The sequence below is a fragment of the Gekko japonicus genome, unplaced genomic scaffold (assembly GCF_001447785.1).
Source record: "Gekko japonicus isolate JY-2015 unplaced genomic scaffold, Gekko_japonicus_V1.1 scaffold1139, whole genome shotgun sequence".
NCBI lineage: Eukaryota > Metazoa > Chordata > Lepidosauria > Squamata > Gekkonidae > Gekko > Gekko japonicus.
In genome coordinates this window covers 190,653-215,383 of record NW_015172591.1, presented here as the reverse complement: position 1 = coordinate 215,383, position 24,731 = coordinate 190,653, and the positions used below count along the sequence as shown (strand labels likewise).

The 24,731-nt window shown below is 47.6% G+C and overlaps 1 protein-coding gene across 1 annotated transcript in view; it reads left to right on the top strand.

Moving 5' to 3' along the window:
• Positions 1–24,731, top strand: part of UNC80 (unc-80 homolog, NALCN activator) — a 220,484-nt gene that overhangs the window by 168,789 nt on the left and 26,964 nt on the right. The window contains 8 exon segments of the mRNA XM_015421519.1: positions 8,090–8,290; positions 11,007–11,130; positions 14,493–14,618; positions 15,912–16,035; positions 17,134–17,340; positions 20,444–20,628; positions 21,140–21,305; positions 22,607–22,786. Of these exon segments, the coding sequence (XP_015277005.1) occupies positions 8,090–8,290; positions 11,007–11,130; positions 14,493–14,618; positions 15,912–16,035; positions 17,134–17,340; positions 20,444–20,628; positions 21,140–21,305; positions 22,607–22,786 (1,313 nt within the window).

Here is a 24,731-nt window from a genome sequence, read left to right as displayed (position 1 = left end):
TAAATCCAATCTCTTCTTCTTCTTCTTCTAAGTTGTTATTAAAAGGATGAATAAAATAAATAGGATGAACGTTATCTAGCACCCTAAAAGATCTTAATGTAGGACTCAGCTGAATTTGTCTAGGAGGGATGTGTTGGAACTAAATGTTGGAACTAAAAGGGAAAAAACCTTTCTCTTTAGTGAAGCCTTGTCTAATTTCTGAAGGTACGAGTGTTTGATTGGATCAAGGTTTGAATGGATAGGCAGATTCCCTCAGGATCCAGCAGGTTTTAAGATAATCTTATTCCAGATGGTTTAGGACCACTTACAAGTCAATATAAACACACAGTGGAAATTTTAAAAAATGATTTCTTAATTATTTTACAAACACAAAAAATATACACTACTACAATACACTACTAGAATTATATGTAGAACATAGACAGTCATCTTACATAAGCATAAACATAAACATGAACATGGACAATCATCTATGACCATCTGCTTCATCTGCCATATCTAATTCATACCTACACTATGATACTACAATAATCTATTTATCACAATTGTCAATCAGAGCTTACTTGCTTGTATAAGACTTATTTGTATATGCTCTAAGTTTTCAATTCTGTTTAATTTTATTCTATCTTTTCCTCGTTACTTCATATCTGACATTTTGTTATTACAAGTGTTTATTCCCTGACTCTGTCTCTTAATCATTCTCTGCTTTAACGATTTAATCCTGATTTTCAGCCACATAAGTAAAAAACACATTCCATCTTTCTTGGAATTCTGAAATTGGTCTGTTGTGTGAATAAGATGTTCGTTTTGCCATTGTCGCATACTCGGTGAATTTATCCTTCCGTTCCGTCAGTACCGGACATTTCTCCGCCTTCCATTTTGTCGCAAAAGTCACTCTTGCCGCCGTTACCATATATTTGAATTGTTCACTGAACACACAGTGGAAATCTTGATTCTTGTCCAGTAGCACCTTAGAGAGCAATGAGCTTTTCGGGGCGTGGGCTTTTGAGAGTCAAAGTTCCCTTTGTCAGATGTCTGGTGAAGGGAGCTTTAACTCTTTTAAATTCTCCCCCCCCCCCCCATCAAGTCAAGCTGTGGGGCTTGCGTGGTTCGATGAGCCTGTGGGCTATGCCGTTGAGGGCCACCAAAGACGGACAGGCCACAGCAGAGACAGCAGAGAACTCAGACCAAGCGTGATCCCCTGGAGAAGGAAATGGCAACCCACTCTAGTATTTTTGCCAAGAAAACCCCATGGACAGTATCAAAAGGCTAGAAAGGCCTGGCGGGATCTGGTCCATGGGGTCGCGAAGAGTCGGACTCGACTGTGCGACTGAACAACAACAACAAAAGTGGGGCTTGAAAGCAAAGGGATGTTCAGCGGTGGCTTGCCATCACCTCCCTCTGTGTCACGACCCTGGTATTCCTTGGAGGTCTCCCAGGCAAACTATGTCCAGGGCCAGCCCTGCTTAGCTTCTGAGATCTGACAAGCTCTGCGCTGGGAACTTTGACTCCTGAGACTTGAATCTCACTCTTTGACTGCAGACCGACATGGCTACCCGGTGAAAATCTTGTAATGTCAGGAAAATATGTTCCCAGTTAACTGACTGGCCGCTCCGTTTTAGAGCAGGGACAGGCGCCCCTAGCACAGAGTGCTATAAGAGTGGCACGGTAGGCCATTTTACTCTTCATGCGGGGCCAGTTTTTGGCCCAAGGTGAGCTCTGAGGTACTGGCAGTGTTCCTGGGGCTCAGGTGGGTCCCGGTGGGTCCGGCTAAACCTCATACCCCACCCCTTTCCTTTGCTGGCATACCAGCATCTTCACAGGGAGACATTGCGGGTTCTTCGGCACTTGAGCTGAAAAGGTTCCCTACCCTTGTCCTTGGCTCACCGCTTTCTAAATTGTATTCAGATGGGAAGAGGGAGGGGGGGACTTTGGGAATGATGCCACGCAGATGGTATGATGTCACTTCCAGTGAATACCCAGAAGTGATGTCACAGCACCGGCGTGCTGTCGACGTAACGTTCTAGGAGTCTTCTCCAAAGTTCTTTTGCCCAAGTTTGTTCCTCTCAGTGGGCTGGCAGGCAATGGAGATGGAGACCCGGCGTCCCTATCTTCAGAGGTAGACCTCTGCGTAGCGCACGGTAGTAGTCAAGGCTGGATGAGACCAGATTGTGAATAATGGTGACCGTTTCTGTCCAGTGGGGCCTCAGTTGGTTGAAGGTGTTTTGTGTGACAGAGGCTTTCTGGGCACCAGCTTGTAGATCTCAATGTGTCCCCTGAAGCATGTACCATACCTTACTGTGCCACCCCATCTAAATGTCATCAGAATGGAAAGAACACACATCTACTAAAGAGTGAAAAATCAGAGCTATCAGGAAATAGAAGCCATAGTAGAGTTATGCTTCACTTACGTGTGATTCCTTTTTCTCAGGTGTTCAGACCCTAAGAACATAAGAGAAGCCATTTTGGATCAGGCCAATGGGCCATCCAGTCCAAACACAGTGGCCAAAACCCAGGGTCCATCAGGAGGTCCACCAGCAAGTCCAGAACTCCAGAAGTCCTCCCACTGTTGTCCCCCCACTGTTGCCCCATAAGCATCAAGAATACAGAGCATCACTGCCCCACACATAGTATTCCACCTATACCGTGTGGCTAATAGCCACTGATGGACCTCTGCTCCTACGAACATAAGAGACGCCATGTTGGATCAGGCTAACGGCCCATCCAGTCCAACACTCTGCGTCACCCAGTGGCCAAAACCCAGGTGCATCAGGAGGTACCCCAGTGGGGCCAGAACTCCAGAAGCCCTCCCACTGTTGCCCCCCAAGCACCAAGAATACAGAGCATCACTGTCCCAGACAGAGTGTCCCATCTATACCTCATGGCGAAGAGCCACTGATGGACCTCTGCTCCATATGTTTATCCAAGCCCCTCTTGAAGCTGTCTGTACATGTAGCCACCACCACTTCCTGCAGCAGTGAATTCCATGTGTTCATTCCTCCTTGGGTGAAGAAGTACTTCCCTTTATCTTTTCTGAGCCTATTGCTCATTAATTTCCTTGTGTGCCCACTAACATCTCCCTGTGACACACAGCAGCCAAGGTTCAGGACAATGCTGCCCAGCACCAAGGGCGCATCCTTTCCACACTTTCCCCGCTTTGGGGTAGAGCCAGTTTGGTGTAGTGGTTAAGTACGCGGACTCTAATCTGGGAGAACCGGGTTTGATTCCCCACTCCTCCACTTGCACCTGGCTGGATGACCTTGGGCACTCCGTACTTCTGATAAGAGCCGTCCTTGAAAAAGAACAGTTTCTGCCAAGAGCTCTCTCAGCCCCACCTCCCTCACAGGGTGTCTGTTGTGGGGAGGGGAAGGGAAAGGAGTTTGTAAGACGCTCTGAGACACCTTTGGGGAGTGGTGGGGTATAAATCCAATCTCTTCTTCTTCCTCTTCTTCTTCTTCCTCCTCCTCCTCTTCTTCTTCCTCTTCTTCTTCTTCCTGATAAGCAGCTGGTTTATGCAAACTCCCTTCATCCTTAGATGCCTCAAGGTGTCTGCCAAGGTTTCCTGCCCAGATTGCTTTTAAAAAATCCTGTTTATTGATTTAAAACTAAACAAACAAAACCAAAAAAAACCCAGTAATGAGATTGTGGGGCTCTGGGCCCCCCCCCGCCCTCCGCGCCCTTCCCCGGGGGGGGGGGGGGCAGCCTTCTTACCAGCCTCAAAATTGGGAAGGAGATGGGGTTGCGGCATCCTGGTCCCTTTCCTTCCCCGAACGGGCCCTCTCCGTCTCTCTCTCTCTCTCTCTCTTCTCCCAGAGTTCAGCCTGTTTCTCCTCCCTGGCCAGGTGGGGCAGTTTCCTTTTATGGCCCTCCCTGTTCCCACCCCTGTGCTGCTTCGCAGGGGTCATTTTGTAGAAAAAGAGATGCAGGAACTCATTAGCATAACTCATTAGCATAACTTATTTGCATATGCCACACCCCTGACATCACCGGAAGTGTGTGAGAAGGCAACACCCACCGCTCAGGCACCACTGGACTCTTTTGGACTGCTAGCTATTTTTTTGGGGGGGGGGGAACGTGCAGATCTGCCCTCGCAGAGGAGCGAGAGCTTGTACTTGAACAAAACATTGTCTTAAAGGTGCCACTGGACTGTTTTGGACCGGGGGGCTGGGGGGGCTCTGCAGCTTACCTGGCTGCTTCTTGCTCTGACTGAGGGCTGCTGGGAGCAGGGGGTGGGGCTTGTTGCATGTGCCTGCCCCCTGGGCTCCTTACTGCCGGAGTTCCGCTCCTGTGTGCTCCTGCAGGAAATGACCCCTGTTCCTCTGTATGGCTCAGAAGGGTAGCCTGTCTCTTCCCAATCTATCTCCCTCTGGACTCAGCCCTTCCAGGCTTTGCCCCCTCCCACCGCCCCAGCACTGGCTGTGTTCCCCACCTTCCACCTGGCAGCTGCCGTTGTGCAAGTGGGGTCCCCTGTCTCTGCTGCAGCTGCTGTAGGCCTCCTCTGCCGTGCCTGGCCACGGCAAGGCCATTCCCTGGCTGCATCGCCTTTTGTCCTTCAGTCTATCTCCAAGTATTTGCAGTGTCAGGAGGGAGGATTCGTTTACTTCAGAGGGAAGCTGAAGCCGTCAAGTTGAAGCCGACTTATGGTGACCTTGTACGGTTTTCAAGGCAAGGGATGTTCAGAGGTGGTTTGCCAGTGCCTGCCTCTGTGATCCTGGGCTTCTTGGTGGTCTCCCAAGCAAGTACTAACCACACACACACACACAAAGTTGGTCAATCAGAGTCAGTAGTGTCTACTCAGACTGGCAGCAGCTCTCCAGGGTCTCAGGCAGAGATCTTTCACACCACCTACTGCCAGATACTTTTAACTGGAGATCCTGGGGATTGAACCTGGGACCTTCTGCATGCCAAGCAGATGCTTTACCACTGAGCCCCAGCCCCTCCAGGGGGCTGACCCAGCTTAGCTTCCAAGATCTAGTGAGCCTGGGCTAGTCTGGGACATACAGGCCAGGGCATCCTTGATTTCATTGCCCAAGATTCTTTCAGCAATCTATTAGAGCCTTGTTTTTCGGTCCTGCCCATGGCTACAGGACTGCTGGTTCAAACTACTTGGCACCTTCTGGTGCAGAGGTGTCAGACCTGTTTGTTACGAGGGCCAGATCTGACATTAAAGTTACTTTGCTGGGCCATGTCTGCCAGAAAATGAAATACCAGGTACCAGAGATTTAAATTTTATAAATGACACAGGCAACCCCAGTGAATGATATTATTATTTTTTTACTCAAAATACAAACAAAACCAACTGATTCCTAGGAGTGAAAGCAACTGATTTACTGGGAAATCCACAAAAGCCCCAATAAATGTATTTAATCTTATGCAAGACTTGGGGTTCCAGGGATACAATACCCGCCCCCTAGCCATTTCCTTTCATTTCTCGACAGCTTTGACCACACACACACCTCACTGTGTGCGCCCACACGCCCAAGTCCCTCCAGCGGCCCCCTTCCTTCCCTCTCTCACACCAGTTGCTGGCGGGCCAGCTAAAGGCCCTAGATGGGCCGGCTCCAGCCCCCGGGCCACATGTTTGACACCCCATTCCAGTGAGTCCAGACTGTGGGGAGCTCTCCATTCCATCCACTTTGGTTCCCTTTGAGCAGAAGACTTCACCGGGGCCTTTGTCCTGCTTCCCCAGTGAACGGAAACGGGTTGCCCCTTTGTCTGCTCACTTTCACATTAGTCCCTTCATTGTTCTGTGCAGAGCAGGGGTGACTGCCTTTTCTTAAAAGGCAAAGAGGGAAGATGCTACAGCTGCCAAGCAGCATCCTGGGCTCTGTCCTCAGCTTCCCTTATGGCTAAGACCCATCTTTTCCCCTGGCTCTACAGAGAAGGGAGGGGGTTCTTCCTTGTCCTGTCCCGGCCAAGTCTTGGCTTCAAAGAGAACCTGCCTCTGAGTGGGTGGAGTGGACATCCCTCCCTCCCATAGCCTTCTGGGCCCACTGGAAGGCAATATTGGGGGTACTGGGTTAATATAGCAGAGTTTTGACCAGTCATAGAAGTGTAGTGGATAAATCTCCCAAGAAGTATATTGCAAAAAAGGTAAGCGTACATTTGTTCAAGTAGATCCCATCAGGGGTCGTTTCGTAGAAAAAGAGCTAGGGGGACTCATTAGCATAACTCATTAGCATATGCCACACCCCCTGACGTCACCGGAAGTGTGTCATAAGGCCACACCCCCTGACATCACCGGACGTATGTCATAAGGCGCCACACCCCGCCCCCACCGGTCCCAGCCGCCACCGCCGGCCTTGCAGCTCCACTGCCCGGCGGTGGACCTGCAAGGCCGGCGGGAGTGCAAGGAAGCCCCGCGAAGGCCCTCCCTGGCCCCAGGCAGGCAGGGGTGGGGAGAGGCAGGGAGGAAGCAACTTACCCTCCCTCTTCTCCTGCCTCCTCCTGGCTGAATGAGGGCCGGAAGCGGGGTGGCCGGAAGCAGGGGGCGGGGCTTTGTCATGTGCCCCGCCCCCCGTACCTCACCCGGGGGAACTGCGATCCCCCGCGATCCCCCCCGAAATGACCCCTGGATCCCATTCACATTCAGGTTGCAGCCGAAAGCAGAGAGAGAGAAGCCTAATCTAAAGAGCAGTGTTCCCTCTATGCTGAGTTAGTGTGAGCTAGCTCACAGTTTTTTAGCCTCCGGCTCACACGTTTTTGTCTCAGCTCAGAGCAGACTAATCTATGCAGTAGCCAAATCGCTCACTCACAACTTCAATGCCAGCAGCTCACAAAGTAGAATGTTTGCTCACAGGACTCCACAGTGTAGAGGGAGCATTGCTAAAGAGTATTTTCCCCTATCACTAATGGCCAGCTTGTCCAGGATCGTGTGTGTGGGAGTATGAGGGCACTGCTTTTACAGGAGAGAACTGCATCTCCATGGAAGGCCATGTGAAGTGAGTGAGAGGACAAAGAAGGGGGAGAGAGGAAGAGTCAGAAGGCAGCTTCCAGGTTAAGACAAACAGAGGCATCCCATTCAAGGAGATAACACCTATACACCCTTAGAGTGATGTAGCGCCCCCCAGTGTCCAGGTGCCCCTAGTGATGTAGCACCCCTCCATTGTTGCTCACTCCAACAGGCAATCCAGTAGGAGGAGAATTCATCAGGTAAGCAAACTCTCCAGTCTACATTTAAAGGATGGAGAGGAGGGAGCATACAGTGTATTAGTAAAAACAATTATTTCTTCTGCCTGTTGCTTCCTTATAAGCTTGTAAACATTTTAAAGCTCAGTAGGTGTTTTGCAAGAGATTGTGGGTTAGATAACATGTTTGTTGATTTTGCAACTTGTGGATTTAGTTTTCCATTAGGGTTCTCGTCGTGTTATTATGTTTTTCACTGTTCGTTATACGCTGTTTTTCATTCATGAGTTCCAGGTATTTTGAGCAAATGTGTCTTTATCTAGTGGAACATATGTCATCGCCATGGAAACAAAGTGCTGCCTCTAGTTTAGTTGAGAGTCTGCTCTTCTGTGGCGATGAATCAAACAAAGTTGACTTTCTCGGTGACTGCAAGTTCACGTTCGGTCTGTTTCTTTGAAGGCAACATGGTTAGAATCTCAGACTAGAATCAGGGAGACCCAGGTTTGACTCCCCACTCTACCATGAAAACTCGCTAGGTGACCTTGGGCCAGTCAGACCCTCTCAGCCTGACCTACCTCATAGGGATGTTGTGAGGATAAAAGGGGGAAAGGGAGAAATCTGTATGTTACTCGGAGTTCCTTAGAGGAAGAGTGGGATAAAAATATACTCGATAGATAACTAGACGGACAGGGAAATCACCTGAGCACGCACATAAGCCCTTTTCCTGCCCATCTGTTCAGTCAGTGTCTCACCCAAAGCAAAGCTGGTAGTAGTCACAGGTTGAAGTCTCTAGCTTTTCTGTTCTCTAGGTTTGCAATCGTACTTGGTCTGTGGCTGTAGGTAGCCCCTTCTGCGCTACCGGACATTCCAGCATGCCATTTTCTTACCAGCTACTCGTGGCTGTCTGCTGCGAAGCTTCTTGTGCAGAATCCCAGATTTCCCTCTTAACAAGCGATAATTTTAGGTTGGCAGAAATTGCACATTCCCTTCTGAAGCTGGCGCCGTACGACACCCAGACGATGGAGAGCCGCGGGCTCCGGCGCTACATCATGGAGATGCTGCCCATCACTGACTGGACGGCCGAGGCTGTGCGGCCAGCCCTGATCCTCATCTTAAAGAGACTGGACCGTATGTTCAATAAAATTCACAAGATGCCTACTTTGAGGTGAGCAGGTGGGACGGAAACCCTCGGGGGTCCGTTGTCGATGTTTGCGCGCCTTGAAGGAAGGGGTATGTCATTTTATTGACAGTGTTTTGCTGCACTGAATTCTTTTACAGCAAACGAGAGGAAATGCATTTCTCCTAGTGTTGAATGTGCATGCGTCCCCGTGTGTGTCTCCTGACAGCAATAGAGGAAATGCATCTCTTTATGAGGAACCACAAGCAGAAACCGTGGAAGTGTAGCATGTGTCTCAAAACGAGTATCCGGGAGTGAGATATTTGTTCTTGTTTCTTTTTTTAAAAAAGGAATTATCCTTAGAAAACTTATGTGTGATGTAGGTATGTGAATGTCAGCACTCCTGTGTGCATGATTTCTTTTGAGCTTGTGTGCAACTACAGAAATTTTCAAATAACTTCTATATACAAAGCATAAAAGTCGAGGGAATTTAATCCTTCTGAAGGCTAGAAAGCTCTATCAGTGGCTTTGTTTGATGAGGCCCAAGTGAACGAGTTTCAGGGGTTTCAGTCATTTCAAAAGGCAGTGTTATTTTCCTGCCTCATGAACCCTTGTTTACAGAGGAGTGGTGCTCTAGCATGTTTTCACCACATCAGTCTCATATCTTTTCTTTCCCCCCCTCCAAAGTAGTAATTCTTTTGAATCTCGGTTGATGCTGAATTGCAGCCTGGTGATTTCTTAAAGGATTATTCCTTGTGAATAAATAGCCATACCAAGTCTGCTTCCCTTCATCTTCCCCAATAAGACTAAATGAATTAAAGCTGATACTTTTCTTTCCTCTGGTCTTCCTTCTTGTATCTTTCTCTTGTATAAAAGGATGTCACCTACAGAAGTGTTTTGGGGGGGTTTGCCTCTACTCTCTCATCTGCCCTTTTCCGAACTGGGCCTAGGGTTTTTGTCTTCTTTCTTCATCTCTGAAGCCCTAAAGAGCACCCTGGGACATTTAATGGCTAAAAGACTCTTCTTAATTTTTTAGCTCTGTTGTAACAAGACAAGTTCTTTCAATCTGCTGAGCCTTTCCAGTTTTACTTTTAAGAAAATCATAAATGCTCCTTGTCGCGGGAAAGGAGTCAGCCTTCGAGAACTGCCCTAAGTTGTCTCTCCTTGCCTTATTCTGTTAAACATTTCATTTCAGACTGGAAAAAAAATCCCACTGGATATCAGTTCAGAGGATAGGAAAAGATCTGGGTCATGTTGCATCTTAAAGGATCTTAGATCACATGACCCGTTCTGTATTTGTCTTCTTTTCTCTCAGAAATGACTCAGCGAGCTTCCAATAAGTAGAAAAGACACAGCCTATGCTTAATAAAATAGAATAAAGCATTATTCTTTAACACCCTGTTACGAACCCCGGCCAGGGGCTCCATAGGTTCACAGAAGTCCCTAAAGAACCGATACGAGATTTCTGAGTTTACTTATGAGGAGAGCTTTAATAAAACATCAGAGTTATCAAAGTAGATTTGGGCTAAACTCAAGATGCACACATGTGCACAGCAAAGCTTAGCCAAACCTCAAGACCAGCTGATTGAAGTGTAGCCCGAATCTGCTTTGATAACTCTGATGTGTTATTAAAGCTTTCCTCGTAAGCTATCCCGGATCTCTCGTGTCGATTGTTTGGGGATTTCTGCGAACCTATGGAGCCCCTGGCCAGGGGCCATAGCACCCCTCTGAAACAACATTTTGTGATGGAGATTTTCAATCAGACTCCCAACCTGCTCCGGCCTCACCACGCGCTTCTTCCGTGGTTGACCATTCAGATCAGTGCTGTGCGTCAACCACGGTGTGCTCGGTCTGGTCTTATTTTGTTTTTTAAAATAATAACGCTGTCTTTTTAAAGAACATTTCTTGGGTGAGCACATGGGCATATGCTCTACCATTTTTAAAAAACAAAAACCTGCTGAACCCGGAACTACAGGTTCACACTTTTGAACCAATTTGAGTGTGTACTGGGGGAGTTCAGACATCCGGCAACGTGGGATGAATGCACAAGGGTCTGTTAGCACAAGAATTCATCTGCTGTCTATTTACTCCATCTCCAACTTGTCTCACGACGGGGTGAGTATGACGGGGAATGGCTGCCAGATGTGGCTGTGTGAACTAGCTGGTTTAATCCGTTAGGGGAAAGCAACTATATTGGCCCAAACTGCCTGTCTGATCGCAGCCATAGTAGCCTTCATTTCTTCAGTTTCTTGATTTCATCTACTGGTCCATTGCAAAGCTCCGAGCTCTTCATGTTAAAAGTGTAGAACAGTCATAACAGTTTAATAGCTCAGTTATTTGGCCAGTCAACACCTGCCGCAGCAATCAAACACACACACATTCAAAATCACCATGATGTTATCCTACCAGATCCAGGTGCCCTGGCTCTTCTTTATGAACTGCTCTCTTCATACACACCTGGCCTACCTTCCTCTCTCTTTCTCTCTCTCTTTATTTGTTGATGGTCTGAGTAGTCTGCTTCGTTAATGTCGCATGGTGGCAGCTCCTCTTTGCTGCAAGTCCTGTCTCTTCTGCGATGCCTTCCTCTGCCCCTTTGTTTTTTTCAGTAGCATGGGTAAGATGATTACGTTGTAATGTAGCATGTTGGCATCCAAGATCTTCGCCTTTGTCCGAAGCGTCCCTCGGCACCCCTGTGTCTCAGTCACTTTGTTGTGGGGTTCCTGGTGGGGCCACTGTCCTAACGCCACCTACTGTTGTGTTCCAGGAGACAGGTTGAGTGGGAGCCTGCCAGCAATTTGATTGAAGGGGTTTGTTTGACACTTCAGAGGCAGCCAATCATATCCTTCCTCCCTCACCTTAGGTCACTGATCAATGTCTGTGTCAATCTGGTGAGTAGTCAAATTGCAATCTCCTGAACATCTGCTAAGCTTCCCTTTGCTGTAGAGATACCCCTCCATCCTGCCCACCATACCGAATTCCTGTTCCTCATCCCCCAGAAACAGGTTTCCTGATTGACCCTAAAAACAGTGGAGTCTATTTTCAAAGTGGTGCGTGGGGAGTGAATGAGAGAGCGAGAGAGAGCTGTAGTCTGGTGGCGGAGGGTTTTGTTGCTACTTTCCAGGTACCATTTTGAAAATCCACTCCGGCCTGTTGCGCCGAGAGTTGAGGGCTGCAAGTTGGAGAGTGGGGTGGTGGATACCGCACACCGTAGGGTTGCCAACCTCCAGGTGGAGCCTGGAGATCTCCCGGAATCAAAACAGATCTCCAGGCCACAGGGATCAGTGCCCCAGGAGAAAACAATAGCTTTGGATGGTGGGCTCTATGGCATTATACCCCACTGAGGTCCCTCCCTTCCCCTGGCTCCACCCCCAAATCTCCAGGAATTTCCTAACCCGGAGTTGGCAACTCTGCGCACACACTTAGGAGGGGGTGAGGGAAGGGCATTTCAAGTTATGGAAACAAACACTTTTCTTACTGCTCTGCAAAAAGGCGTTGATAATTGACTAATCAGAGTGATTACCGAGTAAATTTGCTCTGCTATTGGTAGTGTCCATAGTCTTACCGTAATTCATGGGTTTGTCTGCAATGTTCAGATCCTTCTGTCATGTAGTTCCATCACTGGGAACTGCCAAAGCCAGCCTGCAGATTGTGATAGATCTTTCTGTTTCAGATTAGCAATGCCAAAGTGTCATTGATTCAAACAAACCCACAGCAAGCACAGTCTAATTGTATAACAGTTTCATTTAATTTCTTTGAAGCCTTGGCAAAAATGTTTGAATTTTGGCAAGCCTAATGTAAAAGCTAGTTAATGTGGGGTAAGTGTTTTAGATGCCTGCAAAATGGATAGTGGCAGATAAGGGTTTCTTAGCTAAATCTATATGTATACTTTTTTGTCTATGCATGAAAATATTTTTGAACAGTATGCTAATTTTAAAAGTGGGGGAAAGTCTCTCAGAGCTCTCCCAGCCCCACCTACCTCACAGGGTGTCTGTTATGGGGAGAGGAAGGGAAGGAGATTGTAAGGCACTCTGAGACTCCGAGTGAAGGGCAGGGTATAAATCCAATTCTTCTTCTAATTCTTCTTCTTCTAATTCTTCTTCTTCTAATTCTAATTCTTCTAATTCTAATTCTAAATCTTCTAATTCTAAATCTTCTAATTCTAAAACTTCTAATTCTAATTCTTCTAATTCTAATTCTTCTAATTCTTCTTCTAATTCTACTTCTTCTTCTCACCCCCGCCCCCACAGGGCAAACCTGTGTAGAAGCCTAAGTGTGAAGCTTCCTGGAAAAGTAACCACCTTAAGTGCCACTGCAAAACATTTTGCATGCACTTCATCTTCTACACATGACATATGACAATTTAACCAGATTTGCAGCCGTAAGGGTAAATGACTTTGTAAAGGGGTCATCTAAATGGAAGATCCATGTTGAGAGGCAGTATGACCCTGAATACCAGTTTCCTGGGGACAAAAATATCTTCCCGCAAGCATCTGACTGTCCATTCTTAGGATGGGTGTTGGACTAGATGAACCTTTGGTCTAATGTAGCTGGACTCGTTTGGTATTCTAAGTTGCTTGAAGGTCACCAAAGGTCCATTATGGCTCCTCATTTCCCCCGAGATATACTGAAGCAGACTTTTACAGGATAGTTCCTTGAGAAGAGAGACACTACTGAGGTCCCACGGTTCTACTTTTCTAAAAAATGTCTATTTAGGGCTGCCAAGGGCGGGGAAACCCCTGCCCCAGAGGCCCATTCCCCGACGTTGGGGAATCGGGCCCCAGGGGGAACCCCGCCCTGGCGTGCGTGTCACCAGGAAATGACGCTATGACGCCAAGCACACTGGGGGCGGGGCCACGGCCATACAAGGGAAAACTCTATGGTTTTCCCTTGTATGGTCGTGGCCGCACCCCCAGCGTGCCCGGCATCATAACATCACTTCCTAGTGACGTGCATGCGGTGCGTGGACGCTTTGCGTGCGCGCGCACCGGAAGCCGCACAGGAGTCCCCCGCTGAGGAGTTAAGTGCCACTTGGCAACCCTATGTCTATTATGTCTAAATAAATATACAAGTCATGATGATAGGTAGGAGATGAAATACAAGTAATACTAGTCCTCCAGTCCAGCATCACAATACTGTCAGAAGCTACTTTGGCCCACCAGAAATCTTTCCCAGTAAGATCTAAATTTAGGTGGTGATAGAAAGTGCCGTCAAATCGCACCAGAGTTATGGAAACCCTATTGAGTTCTCAGGCAAGAGACAATCAGAAGTGATTTGCCATTGCCTGTCTCTACGTAGCAACGCTGGACTTCTTTGGTGGTCTCCCAATCAAGTACTAACCAGGACTGACCCTGCTTATGTCCCAAGATCTTATGAGATCGGGCTAGCCTTGGCCATCCAGATCAAGGCAAGAGACAATGAGAGGTGGTTTGCCATTGCCTGCCTCTGTGTAGCAACTCTGGACTCTTGGTGGTGTTCCATCCAAGTACTAACCAGGGCTGGCCCTACTTAGGTTCCAAGATCTGATGAGATCGGGTTCACCTGGGCCATCCAGGTACCACCTTCCAATTCAAGCTACTGGACATTGAAGGCTGAGAAGCAGGATTGTATTGTCTGCCCTCCGGCTCCACTTGAAGAGAGGAGTGTTGATGATTTAAGAATGTGCTGTAAGCAGCATTATTAACTCCCCCCACCAAAGCCACTTTTGAGCATAGATCTGAGTTCCTTTACAGAGTTAATCCTCAAAGACAGTTGAACATCCAGGAGAGTCTGAACATTGTATGAAACCCAGCCAAGGGCAGACTCGGGACATTACTTAGAGGCAAGAAGAAAGAAAAGGGGTGATTCAAAAGCCAACTAGAAACACACTGTGATTTCCAGACGTTGTTTCTACAGCTTATATTAGCTACATGGCATACCCTCCAATCCCACCTCTTTCACCAATGCGGTGCTAGTTGTTCTGGACTAGTACTGGGTACATTCCTCAATGTACTGCTTCCCCTTGTGCCTCCCGTTCACCCCTTCTGGTCAACCCTGTAGCAGTCCCCCTTCCTCCATCCCCACCTCCTGCTAGAACCACTCCTTTTCCTTCCTAGCCCCAGCTACCGCAAGGCCTTGTGGGGGCTCAGGCTCCCAGAGTACCCCCCCCCCAGTCTTGTGCTATCTGATGTGTGCCCCTCATTGCCCTCGGAGGGTATGACATGGATGGAACGTCAAGAGCTGGTCTTGGTGATGTGCTGTGTTTGTATTACAGGTGATGGGAGTAGTGGGACCTTCCAGTGTGGCCGATGGATTACCCCTTCTTCATCTCAGCCCTTATCTCTCGCCACCTCTGCCCTTCAGCACAGCTGTTGTCCGGCTTGTAGCATTGCAGATTCAGGTGTGACTGCCTCGCCTGCTCAACAGGCTTTGCTTCTCATGTGGTTGAGACACTGACTCATCGGTGATCTCTCTTGTTTTCTGCGAAAGCTGGGCAAAATCTGTGAAGCGAACCGTAAACTTTCCCATGAATAAGTTAAAAGTTCGGAATGTCTGCGTTCGACAATTATCCAAATCTTCGGTGGGTGACGATTTAGAATAGTCCCACTGCAATTGCAGTGGAACTATGCTGGGTTCAGCCTACTGAACAGCTGATGCAATAGATCATTAATTCTTCCTGGGAAGCTTAGAGGTATAGACCACTGTTGTGCTTTAGAATACGAGAACTGTGGTAAAACCACAGGACATCCATGGGTCATGTAGACAAGTTTTAGAGTTTCACAGAACTAATCCCTATCTGAAATGACTGAATGCATCTGCATTGATAGTCAATGTTCTTTTCTGCAAATCTGAGGATCATTTATTTTTTCCCTTCTGTCTGAAGTTCAGTGTAATTCCAAACCTTGCATACAAAGAGCTGAGGGTTCAACAAGAGACTGCTTTATCAGTTTTGTATGTCAGGATTTCAAGGAGTTGACAGAAAGAATCCATTTTAAAAAACAAACTCCTACGTCTGGTATAAATTATTATTATCTAGCGGTATCAAACTACTTTTGGGGGGCTGGAGGGCTTCTGGAATTCGGGTTGGTGTCAAGTGAAGCCAGGTAACTGGGTGGAGAGATCACATGAACTGTAAATGCACAGCTTTTATTGGTTTGCATACTGTTTATCAAATAACATCTTTTGTGATCCTGAATAATGAAAATACAGTGCTAGTGTGGATTCTTGTGTCGACTTCTGTGGGTTCCATATCTCTTGTACTTCGAAGGAGTCAGATTTGAGAGACCCCCGAAGGCCCTTGAAAAATTCCAGTTTCCCCTCAAATTCAGTACATGTATCTGCATCCAGATATTATGCTTATGAATGAGGAACCTATCATAAGCACAAAAGTAGGGGGGTTGCTTTTTTCTTCTTCTAGATTCTTTATTTTAAATGTTGGCCTTACTTACATTAAAATGCATAGATAGTTATCAATACATTCAGGATAAAATGAGATGTAAATGAGATAAAAACTGTGGACATTTTATTGAAAGTAGAATTTGCCATTATACAAGATTATCCAGCTTGGTGCTGATAGGTGTATTAAAGAGATGCTCTTGTAAGGAGTCTGTGGATCCCTTTCCGTTACAGTCACGTCCCCCCCTTACAACCTTACAGTACAATGATTTAATTCTTTCTTATTATCACCGCACAGGCTTTGAAAGAAGATTTCCCCTTAAGCCACGTGATCTCCCCATTCACCAATCAGGAAAGAAGGGAAGGAATGCTTTTAAACCTACTGATTCCATTTGTGCTCACAGTAGGATCAGGAAGCAAAGGTCTGATTAATTCAACAGAAAGATTCCTCTGTTTTCACCCCACTCCTTCCCCCTCTGAAACAGCGAATGTTTGTGCTTCCTTTCACCTCTGTGTTTCTCTCTCTATGGATGTTCTTTCCGTGGTGTGTTGTCTATCGGGCTTGTGAGGGACAATCAGAAGGAACTGGGATAGGCGTCGTGGCTTCCTTCTCTCGTTGCAGTTGTATTTTCTGAATTCACTCTCTGACAGAGGCGCTCCTGTTTTTGCAGTCTGAGCCATGACTGAGCATGCCAGACAAAGCCCAAATTCAGAAATGGGAAGCAAGCCAGAGATTCCCAGGGCTTCCGTCTACCCAATCCCATGTCACTCGTGTGGCTCGAACTCTCCTTCTTTTATACTCTGAAATTTCCCGCAATAGATTTTTCCTTACCAGGCACAAACCCAAAGTTTTCTCCTCCTTTCCCCACATTTTTAGAATCCCCAGTTTTAGCGAGTTCCAAAAACGCGGTGAAAGGAGAAAACTTCGGGTTTGCGCCTGGTGAGGAAAAATCGAATGTGGAAAATTTCACGCAATGCGCAGATTTAAAAACGTCAATGCGGGGAATGTCTCTACTGTGGAAATGGTCTCTGTTTCCTGGAATTTCACTACTGTGGAAATGGTCTCTGTTTCCTCACGAAAGGTTGATACTTTTCCTAAGACCTTGTGGCTGAACCGTAACCAAATGATTCCACCACACAGATCCTGAGGAGAGGGACGTGCTGAGTCCTTAGATAATCCTGTGGGTAGGCTTGCCTGGAGTTGACAACCCCGGCCAGAATGCAAGGAGGGGGTGGTTTAACTGTGAGCACGGTCCAGGCCAGTGTGAAGAAGCCCTTCTCGAGAGACAAAAGCCAAGAACGATGTATCACTGCCAAGTTAAAATCGGGAGCTGTCGGGGTTGTGTTAGTGCTAAAATGGCTTCGCGCTTTTGCTTACAGGAGGAGTAAGCGGGGATGGGTGGGGTGTACGGAATGTTCCTCTTGTCCATGAGCGGGTAGTGCTGCAAACAGTGCGGCATCTTCTTAGTGTGTCCGGGGCCCGGCCCGGCCTTCATCCTTCCCTTTCTGTGCCTCCTCAGACAGCCCTTGGCTGGAGCAGCCTGAAGTCCTCTTGCTGCTCCAGACGGTCATCAACATCCTGCTGCCACCTCGCATCATCAGCACATCCCGCAGCAAGAACTTCATGCTGGAGAGCTCCCCGGCCCACTGCTCCACGCCAGGCGATGCAGGGAAGGACCTGCGCAAGGAAGGCCTGGCCGAGTCCACGAGCCAGGCGGCCTACTTGGGTGAGCGGAAACCTGTTGGGGTTAAGTGGTGTGGTTAGTCCAGTTCCCACTAGTTAGCAGAGCACTTTAAACAAAGCTACAAATGCAGCAGCATCACCTGACCAGGTTTGTTGTTCAGTCGCACAATCAAGTCCGACTCTTTGTGACTCCATAGACCAGATCACGCCAGGCCTTCCGGTCTAACGCCGTCCTCTGAAGTTGGCTCAATTTCATGTTCGTTGCATCGATGACACTGTCTAACCATCTCATCCTCTGCCATCCCCGTCTTCTTTGACCTTCAGTCTTTCCCAGCATCAGGGTCTTCTCCAGTGAGTGCTCCCTTCTCATTGGGTGGCCAAAGTATTTGAGCTTCAGTTTCATTATCTGGCCTTCCAGGGAACAGTCAGGGTTGATTTCTTTTAGGATTGACTGATTTGATCTCCTTGCAGTCCAAGGGACTCTCAAGAGTCTTCTCCAGCACCATAGTTCAAAAGAATCTATTCTTCGGCACTCGGCCTTCCTTATAGTCCAACTTTCGCAGCCATACGTGACTACTGGGAATACCATTGCTTTGACCATGCGGACTTTTGTTGGCAGGGTGATGTCTCTACTTTTTATCATGCTGTTTAGGTTCGCCATCGCTTTCCTCCCAAGGAGCAGGCATCTTTTAATTTCATGGCTGCTGTCACAGTCTGCGGTGATCTGGGATCCCAGGAACGTGAAGTCTGTCACTACTTCCACAACTTCCCCTTCTATTTGCCAAGGAGTGATGGGGCCGGATGCCATGATCTTAATTGTTTTGATGTTGAGCTTCAAGCCCACTTTTGCGCTCTCCTCTTTTATCCTGAGCAAGAGGCTCTTAAGGTCCTCTTCACTTTCTGCCATTAGAGTGGTTTATACCAGGTTTCCCAGCGTATAATGCTACACAGAGCCACATTGCAAGTTTAACGGAGAAATACCTCTCTCTTTATTTGATAAGTACACTTTTGGATAGGAAAGAGTAGGGACAGGATAGAGTACTAACTTACTAGCTAAGGATGGAAGCAGATCTGCCTCATGGTGCCAAGAGAGGACCGCATGTCGTCCCTCTTGATACGTGCAAGGAGAAAGTTCGTCATCATCTGAGGAAGTGTACGGAAGGAAGGGAAATTGTCCCTGAGAACACAATCTACATTTCGAAGGGGACAATGGCAGAAGAGTAAACACAGGAGGAAAGGTCAGGGTGCCCATCTAGCTATCTAGTCTCTCTTGCCACGAAGTCTGGAGGCTGAGGCAGGGACATCATGCCTGGAACTTCCAACAAAAGCAACACAGAAAGAGAAGCAACACTGAAAAGTCCAGGACTCTTCAGCCTTTCCTCCTAGGTTCCTCCAACCCCCTCATCATCTTGGCTGCCTTCCTCTGCACTTTCTCCAGCTCCGCAATGTCCCTTTTGAGATGCAGTGACTGTTTACTTTGTAATATTGTACATTTTAACCTCCTTATAACCAAATCTCTGAATAAATGATTCTTTAAGAGAGTATAAAATGTGAGGGGGAAGTCCGATTGTGCAGGCTATTTCGTAGTATCTCCCTGGGCCTCTTCCCCACCTTCCTCCACTACTGAACAAAGAAGCTTAAGCCAGGCCTCTGAGAGTTCAAACGCCCATCTTTCAAGTGAGCGTTTTTGCTATGAATGGTACAGGAAAGATATTGCCTCTGATTGGAAAGAGAGATCAAGGTGGGACAATGAGTGGGTTGGGTTGCCAACCTCCATGTGCAGGCTGGAGAGCTCCCAGTATTAATATTTATCTCCAGACGATAGAGATCGGTTCCCCTGGAGAAAATGGCTGCTTTGGATGGTGGACACTTATGGACTTGTGCCCTCATGAGCTCCTCCCAAATCCTACCTTCCCCAGGCTCCACCCCTAAAATCTCCAGGTATTCCCCATCCCAGAGCTGGCAACCCTGCAGGAGGGGGGGGGTTCCCCAATGTGATACCCATGGGTACCATGGCAGTTCCCAGCACCTTTGATGGCACCCGCAGGTGTTTTTAGGAGTGAGCAGGGGCAGGTGGGTGTTCTGCCCAGCAAGGCTTCCGATTGGCTATTGGAGATCTGATTGGCTGTGCCAATTTTTGAAAAAGCTGCTTGGGCAGCAGCCGCCACCACAGCACAAGGATCTTCACTGCCTGACTGAAGGTGAAATATTTTTAAACAATATGTTCATTTAAAAGGCATCCCATTGAACGCAGCTTTTGCCTGAAATGGTGTAGAGTTACTGCTAGATTTATGTATGATGCCACTCCCTGGCATTTTGTAGTTGGTTCCGCCTCTTGTGGCAGCCATTTTGTAGTTGGCTCTTCCTCCTGTAGCGGCCTTTTTTTAGCTGCACCCACCACTCTGTGTAAGTATTCCAAAAGTGCCCACAGTCTGAAAAAGGGTGTGGGCCCCTGATAAAGAGGATAAAGTACAGAGAACCAAACTGATGTAAAACTACATAGAGCATAAACAGAACCAAATACAGACTGGGAACTGCAAGACCATTTATCTCCCAAAGAACTAAAAACAGATGAGGAAAGACTCACTGCATACAGTTAGGTATGTATGTATACTGCCCCAGCAGAATATGCAGCTAGCGGTTTGTATTTAGAGCAAATAGTCCTTTACCTTTAAGGGAATGCATGATGGGAAATGTAGTTCAGTAACTCCTCAGGTCAGATGCTCAGAAATAGCACTCCTTATTGGTAGCAGATGGGCTCCTTTTCCTGTAGTTAGCAGAGCCTGCCAAAGTTTTGTTACCCCTTTTCCATGCATTGTTAGAATTCACCCGCACATAGGATTGTGTCTTTTCACCACAAAGTCAAAGCAATGGACTAAGAAAATTCAGGATGCACTCTGTCAGCCATTCACCAAATGGACACGAGTCTATCATCTTTGAATGCATGAGATACCCAATAAAAGTGAAGTTTGGTCTATTTGACTGTGCGTTTAATCACTCTCCACGAGGAGGCTGTCTCACCAGCTGGTCTCTGGCAGGAACAGTGCATGTATATGTTGTGTTGCAGAGTATAGATATGTAAAGCGTTGATTCTTCTTGTTGTCACAGCACCACACTAATTCTTCTGTCATTTGTCTCACTTGTAGCCCTGAAGGTGATCTTAGTCTGCTTTGAGCGTCAACTTGGCAGCCAGTGGTATTGGCTGAGCCTTCAGGTCAAAGAGATGGCTTTGCGGAAAGTGGGAGGCCTGGCCTTGTGGGATTTCCTGGATTTTATTGTCCGCACCCGGATTCCTATCTTTGTGCTCCTTCGACCTTTCATTCAGTGCAAGGTAAATCTCCTTCTGATGCTAAATGTCTCGTTTCCTTGTCAAATGCCATTGCTAAACCTTTATTAAAGAGATGAGGATGTGACGTTTTGCAGAAACAACATCTTGAATCTTGACAGTAAGGAGGAATAGCATATAAAACTTGCAAAGCGGGTTCTCTGCCACTGAGCTATGTCACCTTCCTTAAATACTCAGCAATTTACCTGATGATGCTCTTTGTTCTTCACACCCATTCCAGTTTGGTGTAGTGGTTAGGTGTGTGGACTCTAATCCTGGAGAACCGGGTTTGATTCCCCGCTCCTCCACTCGCAGCTGCTAGATGACCTTGGGCAAGCCATAACAGCAGTTCTTGAAAGAGCTCTCTCAACTCCACCTACCTCACAGGGGGTCTGTTGTACGGAGGGGAAGGGCATGGAATTTGTAAGCCGCTCTGAGACTTCGAGTGAAGGGCGGAGTATAAATCCAATCTCCTCCTCCTCCTCCTCTTCTTCTTCTTCTTTCCTGTCCCCACCAGTTGCTGGCTCAGCCTGCTGAGAATCATGAGGAGATGATGGCCCGCCAACACATCGCTGACCAGCTCGAACGGCGCTTCATTCCCCGTCCTCTGTGCAAGAGCTCCCTTATTGCAGAATTCAACAATGAACTGAAGATCCTCAAGGAAGCCGTGCACAGTGGCTCAGGTGAGGCTGTCCCGGGGAGAAAGGTGGTGGATGGAGGCAAATCCACATGGCCTTTATTGCCAAAAAATATACACCCTGCATCATCTTCTAGTCATACATTAAAAAGTGCTAAAATATCATTTAAAAACCTGACAGTCCTATGGTTCTACACATGAGTACCTAATCTCTCCTTATATATAAAGCTGTTTTGGGGTGAATGTTTGACATGCTCCCACAGCCTTTGGCCTGCTGACCTGTCACTCACAAGGTCTCTCCATCCATTGGTGGCTGTGTCCTGCCCACAGGCGCAGCATGTGCCAAAAATCAAGTCAGAACAGAACTTCACTTCAGCAGAGAAGACGCCTCACTCGGCTGGGGCCCTGCCTTCTAGCCACCTCCTTTCCTGGCCCAGCAGCTCTTCGTGGCTCCACGCAGCTCAGGCTGCCTTGACTGCCTACTTCTCTGGCTCCCACAGGGGCGGGCCCGTCCCTCGCAACCGTCTTCCCGCCATGGCCGCAGTCTTCCTGTGGGAGGGGGAGGGGGCAGCATGGCGGGGGGTGGATGCAGAGGGGGCTGGGGGCTACAAAAATATACAACCGTGAACACTTACTAAACAATAATCAAATTGTGTCTTTATATAAGTATAGTGTATCAATTCCCGAGAAGAGGGAAACAATTAAAAGTCACATAACCTACATGCCAGTTTCTCTCTTCATTGTGACAGTCTCTCATCAAAGGAGCAGACCGCAAACAACCGTAAACCAAAATAATTTCAAATACGCCACCACTGCCTGAATGGTGAGAGATTGTCACAGTGAAGAGGAGGTATCGGCATGCAGGTTCTATGACTTTTAACTGTTGCCCTCTTTACAAAAATTTATACACGATATTTATACAAAGCAGCAATTTGATTATTACTAAGTGTTTTTTTAAATTTATATTCTAATTTATATCCCGCCCTGCCAAAGCAGGCTCAGGGCGGCTTGCACAAACTAAAATACAGATTAAAACCATCAAATCACCAAAACTCATTAAAACAATGCAATATCAAATATCAAAGTGTTCAACGCTTGTATATTTTTTGCGTTTTTGTGACCCCTTGTTCCATGATTCTCTCGTTGCTTTCTTTCATCACCTGGAGGCTGGCCACCCTTACAGAGGGTCATTGACCTCATAAGGCCCTTCCACTTACCCTTTCAGAAGGTCTCCGACTGAAAGAAGATAATCGGGCTCCTCACTCACTTTTTGCTCATTCCCATTAACATAGAAGGGCCAGTAACGTTCTTGCATTCCACCCCACCCCGCTTCCCCAATCTGTTCAGCCTATCAAGGGAAGACCTCCATCAGCACTGTGGGCACGTCCACCTCTGCGTACCGGCTGAGCCTGGCCACGATGTCCCGCTCCAATACTGGCACTGGAACAGTCTGGGAACAAGATAGCGAGCCTTCCCAACAGGCTTCCCAGGATACCCTGAGCCGGACGGACGAGGAGGACGAAGAGAGTAAGTACTCACGCCTGCAAGGGCCCAGTATTTGAATATTGCCCACCTGGAGGCTGGCATCCCTAACTAGCAAGTTGACAGTGTACACTACTGGTTAGGGCCATATTGTGCCCCCCTTTTGCAGCTAGAAGCAAGGTCTAGCATGCCCAGCAGGCAGATCAGGGCAAAGTCAGTAGATGTCCCCAGTCAAACTGGAAACCACAGGGCCCATGCTACTATTTCAACGCTCTATGTTTGTTCTTCTTACAAACGTTGCCTGCAACATCTCAAAGCTGTCTCTCACTGATGGTCGCCACGACTGCAGGCATGGAGACCGGTGCCTCTCCTAAGTGACTACATGGCCCATGTTTTCTTTTGTTTACCTGTGGAACACAATGCAGCAGAAAGTTCTCTGATACACCACCAACTTAAGGCCAAACTAAACATTAGTGTTTTCTGAGAGCTGGGTCCAGACCCAACTCAGGTTCTCCACAGCCTCACAGCAGCTGCAGGTAGCAGCTTCTAAAAAAAGAAAAGAAAGAAGAGCCCAAATGGGCTCAGAAATCCACCGATGGGAGAGGAATGGTTCTTGCCTCCCCCTCCCCAGATGTTTACCCATATTTGCTGCTCCATCTGGAATATTCTGCATTGGGAGAAGCAAACATGGGGAACTAACTCCCCCTCCCCAATGCTCTTTTTCTGTGGGGAAAAGAGCTTGGGGCATGGGGAAGGCAGGAGACTTCCTCTGACCCCCTTTTGGGGTTCTTTTGTTCCCCCCCCCCTTTTAAAGGCTCAATTCTCAGCAGCTATTCTCGGAACCCAATCTTGACTCTTAAAAACCACTAATGTGCCGTTTTGCCCTTGCTCGCCTTTCATCCATGGGTGAAGCTGAGATCGAGGGCTGCACTATTTACGATATTTATTTATTTTGTTCAGTTTTTATCTCGCACTCTCCCTGAGTGGGCTCAGGGTGGCTAACAACAAAGAAAGTAATACCCTGACCTAGATAGCCCAGGCTAGCCCAGTCTTGTCAGACCTCAGAAGCTAAGCAAGTATTTGGACAGGAGACCACCAAGGAATACCAAGGTTGTGATGCAGAGGCAGGCAATGGCAAGCCACCTCTGAATGTCTCTAGCCTGTAAAACCCAATGGGGGTCTCCAGAAGTCAGCTGTGACTTGACAGCAAGATAGATAGATGGATAGACAGACAGATGGATAATAGATAGACGGATAGAAGATAGATAGACGGATGGAAGATAGATAGATAGACAGACAGACAGACAGACAGATAATAGATAGACGGATGGAAGATTGATAGATGATAGGTAGGCAAGATGGATGATAGACGGACGGACGGGTGGATAATAAATAGATGGATGGATGGATGGATGGATGGATAGATGGGTGGATAGATGGGTGGATAGATGGGTGGATAGATGGGTGGATAGATGGGTGGATAGATGGGTGGATAGATGGGTGGATAGATGGGTGGATAGATGGGTGGATAGATGGGTGGATAGATGGGTGGATAGATGGGTGGATAGATGGGTGGATAGATGGGTGGATAGATGGGTGGATAGATGGGTGGATAGATGGGTGGATAGATGGGTGGATAGATGGGTGGATAGATGGGTGGATAGATGGGTGGATAGATGGGTGGATAGATGGGTGGATAGATGGGTGGATAGATGGGTGGATAGATGGGTGGATAGATGGGTGGATAGATGGGTGGATAGATGGGTGGATAGATGGGTGGATAGATGGGTGGATAGATGGGTGGATAGATGGGTGGATAGATGGGTGGATAGATGGGTGGATAGATGGGTGGATAGATGGGTGGATAGATGGGTGGATAGATGGGTGGATAGATGGGTGGATAGATGGGTGGATAGATGGGTGGATAGATAGGTGGATAGATAGGTGGATAATAGATGATAGATAGATGGATAGATTGATGGATGGATGG